We start from the raw sequence: 13,711 nt of genomic DNA, 5'->3' as shown, positions 1-13,711 counted from the left end.
AGTTTGGAATTGGCCTCTTGTTTTCAGATCAGACTTGATCACATCATCAATTTTTATTGTAGCTACAGTACATGTTTTAATGATAGCATAGATATTTACATGACGTTTTCATGATGAAATAAAGATGAATTGATGTATTTGTGTAGTTTTACAGAAGCCTTTGCCTTCATAATTTGATGTGAAAGTCCAGTGTAAAAGATAATTATTTTGCATTTATCTTTTATCTTCATATTTTCAGGGATTTTTTTCTTGAAATGTGTGTTGCCTTATGGTGCAATGTTTATCCCCTCCCGTGTCATAGGTCAATTCTTTATTATGTTCCATGTGGCATTTAAATATCAAGTCCACCCCAACAAAAAGTTTATTTCAATAAACGGAGCAAAATCAAAGAACCATAGCATTGAAAATTTCATCAAAATCGGATGTAAAATAAAAAAAGTTATGACATTTTCAAGTTTCGCCTATTTTCACAAAACAGTTATATGCACATCCTGGTTGGTATGCAATTGAGGAGACTGATGATGTCAATCACTCAATATTTCTTATGTACTTATTATGAAATATTCTAATTTTCTCCTCATGGTCAAGTGAAACAACATTTAATTCCTCCCTGAACATGTGGAATTAGCATTGTTTAATACTATATGGTTAGTCAAATTGGTCTTTATTGTCAAATCTGTAAAAATGAAATATTTTGTTTTCAAAAAACAACAAACGAAAGAAATAGTGAGTGAGGGACATCATCTTCTATCTCATTTGCATGCCATTGTGTTGTGCATATCAATGTTTTGTGAAAATAAGCAAAAGTTTATAATGACATAACTTTCTTATTTTACTTCCAATTTTTTTTTAATTTTCAATGTTCCACTAATTTGATTTTTCTCTATAAATCAACATTTTTGTGGGTAGACTTGATTTAAAATTTTTTCCAACTTATTCTGTCTAGTTGTCCACAATGTTCATAAACTTACCCCACGTTTCTTTCTTCAACTGTAATCCAACTTTTAAAATGGTTCTCCTGATAGTCTCCTCATTACCACTTGTTTTACTTATCCAAATATCTTATTTGGTATTTGTGAAATAATCACAAATTTATAGTTGTTATTACTTATTTACATTGTTTTGATTTTCCCTGTATTTTCTGCTTATTTTCTATTTACATGTATATCCAATAACCATAAGAAGAAAGCAAGCCATATATTGCATGTTTTATAATGATTATCATTACTATTGTTTTTCATTCCTAGTGTGGTGCAGAGAATGTAAGAAGAGCATCATCCTTAAATGACAGTCCTATCTTCATTGAGGTAAGAGTAATAATGTCCAAGACATATATTTTCATTAGGTATCAGTTGTGGTTAATGTGCGTCAAGAATAAAAAGAATATGTTAGTAGTATGGTGGAGGTGATGATAATGATCATGGTCATGTAAGGTGGTGTGATGATAATGATGATGATGGTGACGGTGATGACTTTGACAATGATGATGATAATGATGATGACAATGATGATGACAATGATGATGATGATGATAGTGATTGTGGTGATGATGATAAGGATGATGATGATGATGGTGGTTGCTACATGTCATGTCTATCTCAGACTTTGTAAAACGTAGATCAAATTTCCTTTGCAAGTGACCCAAATAGTTTGTCTTGGCCATGTATCTTTTATTCTGTGGAGTTATGCAGTGCAGTTGGCTTATTAGCATATTCTTATTCATATATGCTTCATGCCTAAGCTCAGTCTTCAAAGATTCTCGGGACTCAGTCTCTTTCTAAGTCCTAAATTAAAATCCCTATTCCATATAAGGATGATTTAGATGGTACTCTGGCAGTATTTTTGTTGTTAACAGGTGAATATAATAATCATGTTGGGTATAGATTGAAATACTTACATGGGAGGAATGCTGGTTAGAATGGTCACTTGAAGCTTAGGAATTGGAAAGGCTTGATGTCTTTGTACTGTCTTGGAGCAGCCACAGCAGATAGCCTGAATGGGTTGGTACTTGGTAGCATCATCTGATCTAGGCCAATAGGGTCATGCGACAACGGCATGTTTAGGCTGTACTTTTTGAAATGGTACGTGTGACAATTCCTTATAGGTCAGCTACTTCTAGTACATTTGTCTGGTCTGTCCTGGACATGGGCTGCTCCCGTCATCCAAGCTTTTCTTGTCTAGTTAATGACGATATTATTGACAGCGTTGATGATGTTGTTGATTTAAGGCATTTTTTAGGCATAGAAATTTTAACCCCAGTGTTAACCATGGTGTAAATTATAATGTAAAGTTGGGGTGGTCAAGTTGAGTTTAATAGTCAGTGCAAGCATCAATGGGTTTTGACCATGTAAGATGGTCAACAATTTAACCAAACAGTTCTTCGATATTAGTTTCTACATATGCTCAGAATTAAGAAATATGATTGAAATAACTTTAGACTTGAATGTAAATCAGTAAAAGAATAGACTGTTCATTAATATATTTGGATGAATTAGTAATTCTTTGTAGTAAATCATTTAGGAAGTTAAAGTAGTTGCATTTATTACTGGATTATTTCTAAGATGCGACTAATGATTTTGAGTACTTGATCCTTGTTTATGTCCATGATTGAGTTATATGTAATAGAATGAGTAAATCCATATTTTTATGTTATAAAACATGTAACTCTGTTCCAAGGAACTTCTGAAATTTGATATTGGAATTAAATGTAATTCCCTGAAAAAATTGTCACATGTATGAGTCTGTGTTTATGATTAAATTGCAATGATAGTAATGATGGTGATGATACTGATGATGGTGATGATGATGGTGATAGGATGATGTTTGGTGATTATGACGGTGATAATAATTCTAACAGTAAAATTGATAATGAAAATATTTTTTATCTGTTCGATTCAAATAGCCAATTGTATCTGAAAATTTCCCACGAGGGGGGCCAGTCAAATATATTGCTGTACACACGCATGACAAAAAACGTGTTTGAAGGGGTGTTTTTTTACGCGCGTGGGCTCGTTAAGGGTATAAAAAACACAGATTTAAAAAAAGGGGTAGTTTCGAAAGACTGGTCAATGGTCAATTGCAGGGTCAAACATATTTAGGGTATGTTTTTTTTCAAAGCTTTTTTTTAAAGACTAGCCAAACGAGTTTAGGTATGTTTTTTTTCCCCAAGCTTTTTTCCCAGAAAGAAAAACTTGTTTAGGGGGTGTTTGGAAATAATTTGGCCGTGTGTGTGTGTACAGCAATACATTTGACTGCCCCCCCCCCGGGAAATTCTCAATGAAAAAAAAATAGATGATTACCCATGGAGGTGGTACTAGCCGAAGGTAATCGAATTGTACCTGCACCTAAATCCCCAAATGAGAGAGGGGCAAATTCCTATTCCTATCTTCTTGTATCAAAATGACTACAAGTACATTTATGACATTTTGGGCAGCTTTCCACCCACTCAACTTTGCTTGAACCCTTCTTGTTATTATTGATATTCCCCTTCCCCCTTCAGGCCATGGCTCATCTTGTGAGTGATCATCTCAAGTCTCGGCAGGTGTGTTCACGACAGCTCCCCCTACGCTGCCCCATGTGTGTCAACGCAGTCTGCGGCAAGACCAAGGAGTTCTTCGCTTCCCAGAAGCTATGAAGAACGACCATGTAGCTTGGACTCTAGTATGGAGATTTACCAAAGACTCTGATGTAGCTTGGGGATTTGGACGATGAGGCCCCCTGTTGAAAGTGATTTGTTCACCTGGACACAGATGATGGAACAAGGTAGAGGGGATGATGAGAGGATCTCTTTCTTTCTGACAGCCCCATTTTGAACAGAGCATCAATATTTCTTTTGAAAAGGGTTTGCAGGAGAGCTGGAATGAATGCGTAATATGTTTACGATTTCAAGACTGCTTTTAACCAAGTGAACCATAATCTTTTATCAAAGTAGCCAGGGGCATTGTTGTGATCCATTTCTTTGTCCATAGTGATTTAGGAAATTCAATCATGTCATGTATGCTTTCAGCTCATATGGATCATATATTGAAAATAGATGAAAACATTGCTTTGTGTCACAGACATAGACAATGTTACATGAATATTTTTGTGTTGATTTGCCACCCTTTCACAAGGTAAACAAAAATTGTAATTGCAAGTGATACAATTGTCATGCACTCATTGTATCGATGCAGTGCTTTGTCACCAAGGACTCATACCGCCTTCGCTCAGGAATTCAAATTCAAATCAGTTTTCGAGTGAGCGTGTGAAAGGTCTGATGATTCTAAAGATGAATTGCAATCATCATTACGATGATGATTCAAGATTCACGTGTGAAAAGGCCCTTGGTGACTTGGCATTTACTCCTGCAATGGTGTTCTTCTGCCTTAATCTTTTTAAAGATATAGAGACAGTGTGAGGGTTTTAAATGGTTCTAGTTCATGTTACAAGATGATTAGGATTAGCCTAGGGAAAGGTTTCAGGTTATTTTTTACTTTTAGCAATTATGCAAAAATGTTACCAGAGCAAATTTCATGGGATTTTCATTTAAAAGGGAAGAATGTCTTTCAGTATGAACGTGAATGTGTATTCTTCAAACTTTGAAGATTGAAGTAGGCTTGTAAATAAACATAATTGGATGATTTGATCAGAAAGATCTAGCGTTAGAAGATCATCTTGATGAAAACATGTGTATAATATAAGTTAGTGTCTCTTATTTTGGGGATTAAAGCATTATATTGAAGTTTTCCTTGATTGCCATGTTTGCTGCAATATGCAATACCTGGGCAATGTCACATATTAACTAATCAGAGCTTCCAAAGCTTTTATCATTGATATTCTAAATCATGATTGATAGTAATTTTTATGCCGCATTACCCTCCTCTGTACGAGAAGATTTTGAAGTATTTGGAAATAAAAATAAATAATTCCTGTTTAAAATAATCGCTGTATTGAATCATAGTAATTAAAAGACAATCAGCAGTGATTTTTTCACCTCCACTAACCTAGGCTGTTTAAACAACTAAATTTGATTTTTAAAACAGATCTTGTAATTTATGGTTGTCATTGTCAACAACGAGGCTGTCCTACATTTTACAAATTCTGCGAACTACTTTCTTAAGCAACAAAGTATAATATACTGATTCTTGGGGTTTTTTTTCGTTATTTTTTATATATTTTTTAACGCATTTTTTCATTTAAATCAGTAGTGATGGATGTAGGGTGGCACTTTATTGGAGGATTAAATGGAGAAAAAATGCAACTCTTTTATTCAATTACTTTTTTATGACTGAGGTATGTTAACATTTTCTATAGTACTATAATTCTTATTTTGGATAGACAAGGTATTTCATATTTCAGTTCTATGGTACTTACATCTTCTGCTATGATGCCTTCTTCGTCTGAAGGCATTTGCTTTTTCATTCATATTTTTGGAATTAGACAAATAAATTATATCTTGTAATGAATTATGTTTTGTATTTGTAAGTTATGATTTATATTTTATATTTATATTCCCATTATAAAAGTTTCCACTCATTATTCCCCCACTGAACAAAGTTTGAAGGGGGTATATAGGAATCAGCGTGCTGTCAGGTGGTCTGTGGTTGGACTGTGTCGAATGTCACAAATCAAAATAGATTCCTGAATTAAGCACCCATGCACTTGAGTGCATAGTTAGTTGTAAGTGAACTGAGCTTCATGAATTCTTCATCCATTTCATCTACATGTATTAAAATATTACTGGACTGTGCACTTTTCAAATTACTTCCCCTCAAAGCCTTAATTTTGGCTGAATTATGACAGAAATGTGTCACTTCATTGATACTTTTTACTATCACATTTAAGATGACCTATGACTGCATACTCTATCCTCAGATAAATTACAGCCTGTCATTTGCAGCAAATGATAAACTGTCACAGAGATTTGTAATAAATGATAAAACAAATCACAAATATTTGTATTCTATCATTATACTCCTATATTCATTGTGAATTGCATTAATTGAGCTGAGTTATTGGTTTCAAGTGAAGGAAAAAAATATTGAAATGCATTATGTTTTGTTTTTCTTAATTGTCAGAAAAAAAACAAAATTATAAAATTCTTTAGGCAAGAGAGAATTTCATCACTGCAGATGTTAGAATTATTAGTAGGTTTATGGTGCTTTCAGTAACTCGCTGGTCTGGACTAGGCCCGGGAAAAGTTGTAAAATTTTCAGTTTTAGCTAACAGCACGGGCTGAAATAGCCCGCACCAGGCCCGGGTGATTTTGGTGCTGCTCTTATGCACGGACAAAGGTAACAATACGGAGTACATTCGCTCTGTATATGGAGTGTTCAGTTACCATGGCAGTTATCCCTTATGTGCCCAAGTGTTTGGAAGTTGATCGTTTAAGTTTTATGGTAGTTACTTAACGCTTGTGGTACAGGCAGACTATTTTAGTTCAGGCTTGAAGCGGACCAAAAATCATGAGTTACTACAAAGAGTATTACTTGTTAGTGTGAAATATGCATGAAGCCTACAAAATGGTTTATGTCCTCTCAAGTGATTTAAAACATTAAACTTTCCTTAAAGTCAGATGACAAGATAATAAATCTACCTCATTTTAAAATTTGATTTGTTTGCAATAATAATAATAGTGAATGAGGTTGTGATAAGGTGTTTTGTCGGTTATACATTACTACGGGAAAATAGAAATTTATTTTTTTTATTCCAGAATGCTATAAGCGTTTTTGCTCCTTGTGGAAAGCGTAAAATCATCCTTACTAAAGCACTCTACTTTGGCAATACGCCTACATTTGCCACACTCCACCCACGTGAAGTAATTAGACCCATGGCAAGTTATTCATTGGAAGTGCTGAATTGCCTTCTTGGCAGCTACATGTCTGCTAATGTTCAGGGAAATAATTTTGGAGCAGTCCAGGAGTCTCGGGTGGACATGACATGATCATATATATAGATGAGCACTTTATAAGAACCCACTTTTAGAAATTAATTTTTTTATTCCAGAATGCTATAAGCGTTTTTGCTCCTTGTGGAATGCGTAAAATCATCCTTACTAAAGCACTCTACTTTGGCAATAGGCCTACATTTGCCACACTCCACCCATGTGAAGTAATTAGACCTATGGCAAGTTATTCATTGGAAGTGCTGAATTGCCTTCTTGGCAGCTACATGTCTGCTAATGTTCAGGGAAATAATTTTGGAGCAGTCCAGGAGTCTCGGGTGGACATGACATGATCATATATACAGATGAGCACTTAATAAGAACCCACTTTTTCCATAATATTAACCTTTATATTTATAGAGTGGAAAATTAATATGGGATGAATAAACTTATTGAAAGTAGATATTTTTTTACAGAATGAGAGCCATACTGGCCATCTTAGTGTAATCAACAATCAAAAAAAAAAAAAAAACACTTTGAGAAAATTTGTCCCAATTGAACTTCATTACCAGAATTACATTTTGTCTTAAACTCTCAAAACATGGATGTTTTTTTTTATTGAGAGAAATAAGGATTTGTAGAAATAAAAGAAAAACATCTGTAAGATTAAAGAATTATGTTCAAAGCAGATGATCGGAAATCTCAAATCGTTTAATGTCCATGAAAATTAACATACTCTATGGATCTTAAAATCATTGAATAAAGAAATATAAAAGTAGTATCTGTGTCTCAGGAATCCAGGGAAACTCGCTAATTTAGCCCCTACAAGAAATGTGCACCTTGTTTCAGAAAGGAAAATGTTACAAAAGGCCTTAAGCAAAGTATCTTAGTCCCAAATTTATTATCAGCTTGGTAACGTTGGTCTCTTTTCATGTTATTGCTTTGTTGATGCACGAACACATTTAAATGTATACCGATTGAGTCAGAAAAAAAAAAGATTTTACACCTCAGAGATCGCAAATTCAATGAAAAACACGTCATGAAATAAAAAAAAATGTCATGAAAGAGTATCTTCTCCAGAATGATATGATACCATTCATATGCTTGGATACCAGGTGTTCTTTGCTGTGATGAAAAATTTCATTTGCGTCAAAGTAGCAAGTAGTGACTGCAATGGACATGATGAATGAACTCAGATATCTGTCAATGAAATCGTAATCTTACACAAGGTGCAAGATTATTATTATTATCATCATTATTATTATTATTATTGTTATTTTATCATTGTTATTGTTATCATTATTATTATTGTTTTTATTTTATCATTGTTAATGTTATTATTGTGTAAAAAAAAAATACTCTTTCTGGGCGTTTATTAAAGATTTGTGTTAATTAAGTGCTTTGTAATTAATTTGGTGCAACTGGTGTAAGATTATGATTTAATCTACATCTAGATTCATCCATCCTGTTCATTGCAATGGGTCCCAGCTCTTCTAGGAGGTACAGTTTAACCCTTATTATGAAATACACACAAAAAAACCCATAATTTTATCGTATGTACCTACAAAACTCGTACCTTTCGCGCCTTGGACGTGACTTCATCCAAAGTGATCTAATTTTCTGTAGTTGGTTGGTTTTAATGATGAAATCTTATTCACAATCTAGATACTTCAATATTGATCGCAAGTAAATACTAGCCGATGATTTGCCCCAGTTATACACCCTCAAAGCGATCATATTTGGAAATACAAACAGATGGAATATCCGTGTAATGCATAATATTGGCGGGAGGTATTTAAAAAAAATGGTAATCGTTATTTCGTATCAAATAAGTGGATGTTTTTTCACTCTTTTGAATCTAGAAAGCTTCTTTGGAGTTGAGACAAGAGATCATCGACATCTCTGGCAGAGTGATATGGGGGATATACCCGTCTTTCCTGTTCCCTTTCATATTCTTTCTCCTTTCTCATGCAGAAGTCCAAGCTCAAGGCCGTCGACGGAGAAGGAGATTGCATGCAGAGAAAGACCATACTTTCGGTCCTCAACATTCATAATTATCTCTCCCTTCTCTCTCTTTCTCTTTCCTCGTAATTATTTGCTCTTCTTTTCCTCCTCGATCTTCTTCCACCTCTGTTTCTCATTTTCTCTTACCCCTTTTTTTGAAGGTCGAGTCCACCCCAGGAAAATGCTGACTTGAATAAATAGAGAAAAATTGAACTAGCATAGTGCTGAAAATTTTGTTAAAATCGGATGTAAAATAAGAAAGTTATGACATTTTAAAGTTTTGCTCATTTTTCACGAAATAGTTGCATGCACATCCTAGTTGGTATGCAAATGAGGAGACTGATGACATCACTCTATTTTGTATTTTATTAAATGAAATATGAATATTCTAATTTTCTCTTCATTGTCAAGTGATACAATGATTTATTCCTCGCTGAACATGTGGAATTAGCATTGTTTAATACTTTATGGTTCAGTCCGCCAGTTGGTCCTTATTGTCAAATCTATGAAAAATGAAATATTGTATAATTCAAACAATAAAATACAAAAGAAATAGTTAGTGTTAGACATCATCAACTGACTCACCTAGTTGTGCGTATCACTGTTTTGTGAAAAATAAGCGAAACTTAAAAATGTCATAACTTTCTTATTTTATATCCGATTTTGATGAAATTTTCAGCACTATGCTAGTTTAATTTTCTCTATTTATTCAAGTCAGCATTTTCCTGGGGTGGACTTGACCTTTAAATATCATCTTTCTCTTTCATTTTTTGACTCCCTTCGCGTTATATTTTCATTCCCTTTTCACCTTTTCTCCTCTTTTTGACTATCACTGTTTCCATGTTCGTCTTTCCATGTTATATTGCCCGTCTTGAAGCGAGATGCTTCTGTGCTTTCATAGTGCATGCTGTCTCATTCTTGAATTACACAATATGTCCATGATTGGTTATTTACGAATCCCGAATATCATTGCGTTGGGCCGTTTTCTGTCGTAAAGTTTGTACATCGCCTTCCTTTCGATTTCTTCTTTGATCACATGGAACTTATAGTAGCCATGACAACCAACTCCACAGAGGCACATCAGCCTCTAGCCATACATTGTTTCAGTCTTTTGTAAATTACGTTTTAGCTTTTAGTTTTAATGATTTTTATTATTTGCGCTCGTTTCCGTTTTAAGCTGAATGAAGCTAATTTATTTAGGGAAGTAATGATTCATGTCTTGATATTTGAAGATTGCAATGTCTATGATATTCCTATATGCAACAAAAAAAAACTATTTTAGAAGAATCTAAAATGACATTTCCAAAGTAGACTGATATCTATTATTCATGATGATTATTATTATATGATTGATATATGAATTTCAATAAGTTGAATAAGTTTCCTTTGTAATTCTAGGTTTGCCTTTACCTAATATCATATAACCGTCATTATTCTTTTCACAACAAAGCAGACAAATTAGAGCTCCCCATCTTCGCACCTCTCTTGTGGAAACCGCGTTTTAACAAACAAAAAAGGAAGTATTTATATGCACAATTCTCGTGATTTTTCTGGACACTTTTCCTTGTTAAAATGCAATTCTTAATATAATTATGAAGTAAATGTCTAGCTTCTTCACTCTTTAACTATCTTTTTTGGTCAGATTTCTGAAAGAAACGTGTACAATTTTTCATTAAAATGTATTAGAATAAACGAATATCAAAATCAGTTTCTTGTAATTGTACAATATTCATATTATTTGTATTCAATTGGAATGGATTACATAATTGATATGCATGTGAGATTGATGCAAATTTACTTGCGGACTTGTTGCAATTACTTGCCCTATTTTTATTTGTTGACAGAAAAGAGAGGGAAATTGGTCACGACAGCTCGATGATATAGGTCACAGTGACCACCTAATTGCTGTGTTCATAACTGTGCTCTAAATCTAGCTTTCCAAATTAGAACCTCGTAATAGACCTACATTATACCTTGATCGCACGCAAGCTTCCAGTTTTATACTACTTTGCCAGAAAGAATTCTGATTTCTTTTTTTTTTTCTTACTGAATTTATGTTGAAAAATACATCATCAAGGCATATTTTCACTTACTGTATATCATTTGAATCATTAATTAGAATATGACTTGACCTGTTAATGCGGGATATTTTTGAGATAACACACAGAGACACACCCTCATGCACCCCGCCCATACACACCCACTACCTGTCCACTCACCCACCCCCCACACGCACACACCCTCACACACGGAATTCTAATATTTCATTCTTTAGTCCCCTTCCCCTATCTCCCTTTCACTTTCACCCCCGGCAACGCAGATCTCTCTCTCAGACACACTTTTTCCGCTTTTTTTAAAGCCTTTAGTCAGATATTATCACATTTTTCATACATACAAAGGTCATAAATCAAATACATGTATACAAATTAAAGTGAAGTACACGTATACAGCAATATAACAAATGAAATAATATACATTTTGATATAGATTTTTCGAACAAATATCATAACCCATAATACCAATAACAAAAACCATATAATTTCACATGTATTTACTATATAATAATACCGTATTGTATGATGAAAAATCAAAAGTAAAGACTTCTTAAGTGAAGAGGTTATCCCATAATAATAATTAAAAAAGTACTTATACATGTATATCCATGCCTCCAACTTTTGTAAGACAATATAAAAAAAAGTCTCTCTGCTTATTCTTAGAAAGTATACAAAAATCTGAATAAAGATTTTATATAAAACACACACGAAAACAAAACAGAACACAACATCAACAAAACAAAACAAACAAAACCTTTTCCACACCCCAAGCTAAATATTCTCTCTATTTTGGGATCTACTCACACACACACACACACACACTCTATCTGTCAATTTAACGTAAAACCAATATTGGTCGCTTTATATTTATAAAGAAAATATATAAATTGAAGTTAAACCATGTAACCTTCCCCTTTCTTGGCGTCTTCGCTACAACTGATACACCGCCGACATGAATTTCATTTATTCCATTATATAAAGCAGTGTGATTGTGACTCCACGATTATACTCGCTCTCATAACTTGTCGAAGACCGAAGAAATAAAACGATTTAATCCATGGGGAATGGGTACGGTGATGAGAAAATTCAATTATTGCCTTTTTATTTGTTGCGTTTTGCTTAAAACTGGACATCATTTTTCCATATACCTACTACTCACCATGTCGCTATTCCGACATCCGTTTGCGAATTGGTGGTTGCGTTTTCATTGGTGATGACTTCAGATATGGCCGGGTGTTGATGGAATAGGGTTTTATGCCGTTCGGTTAAGACTTAAAGTCCTATTTTACTTGATGAGACAAAGGGTGTTTTCATTCGACGTAACCTATTCCAATATTGGGATGTATAGGATTAACCCCAACCCTATAGAAAACTATTGCTGAATGTTCAAATTTTGAAAGATTTTTATTAGATTGTATGAAAGTGACAAGAGTTATTAACTATTGGAAAGCATTTGCGTCCCAGTGACTTATGAACTATAAACTTGTTGATAAATTATTGTCCAACGATTTGCCTGATGTTCACGTGTAAAAAATGAAAGTGGAATTATAGGGGAGAGTGGGGTAAATAAGGCCACCTTTTTATCATTCCAATTATATATTTTTAATGTAAAGCAGTATAGAAACATGATTAAGTATTATACTTGATCTAGAGTATACCAATTTCATCCATTAGAAATGTGAGAACTAATCAGCCTAATTTGCATATTAATGAGCCATGATTTTTTTTTATCGGGTGGCCTTTTTTGCCCCACCAAAATGGGGCAAATGTAGTCACCTGACTAAAACCTATTTTATGTTGCTATATTCAAAGTAATAATGGTTCACTTGATTTGATACATTCACTAAACATTTACTAATAACAATCATGTTATTAACACTTAGGTTTTTACCAAAACATCCCCATTTTAGGATAAATATATTAATCCTATCCAATATTATGGAAAATAGAAAGATTCTCGGATCGTGTTTTCTACTATCACATTTATACTATTATGTATGTACATGTTTTATTGGTAGTGGACTCATACATTATATATAATCAAATGCATCCAGTCAGAGGGAAAGTGGTGAAATTTACTATAGTTTTGGTATGCACAATAATACCTTACACAAGTAAACTAAGATAAAAATTTGATATACATTACTTGGTAGGTACAGTTCTTGCCCCTCTAAAGTATACTTTCAAAGTTTTGATTTTGAGGTGTTGCTCAGTTTGTGCTCCTCCTGGTCAATATTGGCAACACTTATGGGGGATTCTTGCCTCCCTTTAACTAATTTTAATGTCAATGTTGTTATGATCTTATGCACTCTGGAATTACAGATCATACTGGGTTATATTTCAAATGTAGCGATAGTTGTTCTCAGAAGAAATATAACAACATGCTGATGGTTGTGTGGAGAATCGAAGATTGGATTATACACAAAATACAAATCAAGTTTTACGTTCAGAGTCACAGGAGAACTTGGCTTTGGAGTATTTCATATCCTTTTAGCATTGTTAGGGATTTGCCTTTTTTGCGCATTTCGACGGAATTCAATCGAAAGCAAGCTCGTATCAGGAAGTAATAACCTCATATGCCAATTACATGATTCGTCATCTATGTCCTTGCAGAGAGCGAAGTGTAGAAATTCAAAGAAAAACAAATAAGTAAAAAATAAAGTAGAAAGAGAATCTTGGGAAATATTGTGCATTTCTCAAACGTTTTCATTTGTTCTGATCCAAGATATTAGAATTAAAGGCGCTATCAAAGATAATTTTTAATGAAAAATTGAAACATGTGAAACATTCT

At 33.7% G+C, this 13,711-nt stretch overlaps 1 protein-coding gene across 1 annotated transcript in view; it reads left to right on the top strand.

Annotated features, from left to right (window-relative positions):
- LOC121411219 (ferrochelatase, mitochondrial-like) overlaps positions 1-5,519 on the top strand; it is a 41,555-nt gene extending 36,036 nt beyond the window's left edge. Inside the window, exons 10-11 of the mRNA XM_041603806.1 lie at positions 1,248-1,307; positions 3,500-5,519. Of these exons, the coding sequence (XP_041459740.1) occupies positions 1,248-1,307; positions 3,500-3,634 (195 nt within the window). The 3' untranslated portion in view covers positions 3,635-5,519. The remainder of the gene's footprint in view (positions 1-1,247; positions 1,308-3,499) is intronic.
- Positions 5,520-13,711: the final 8,192 nt, after the last annotated feature.

Source organism: Lytechinus variegatus, chromosome 3 (genome assembly GCF_018143015.1).
Source record: "Lytechinus variegatus isolate NC3 chromosome 3, Lvar_3.0, whole genome shotgun sequence".
Taxonomy (NCBI): domain Eukaryota; kingdom Metazoa; phylum Echinodermata; class Echinoidea; order Temnopleuroida; family Toxopneustidae; genus Lytechinus; species Lytechinus variegatus.
Note: the sequence above shows the minus strand (reverse complement) of the source record. Positions and strands in the feature narration are given on the sequence as shown.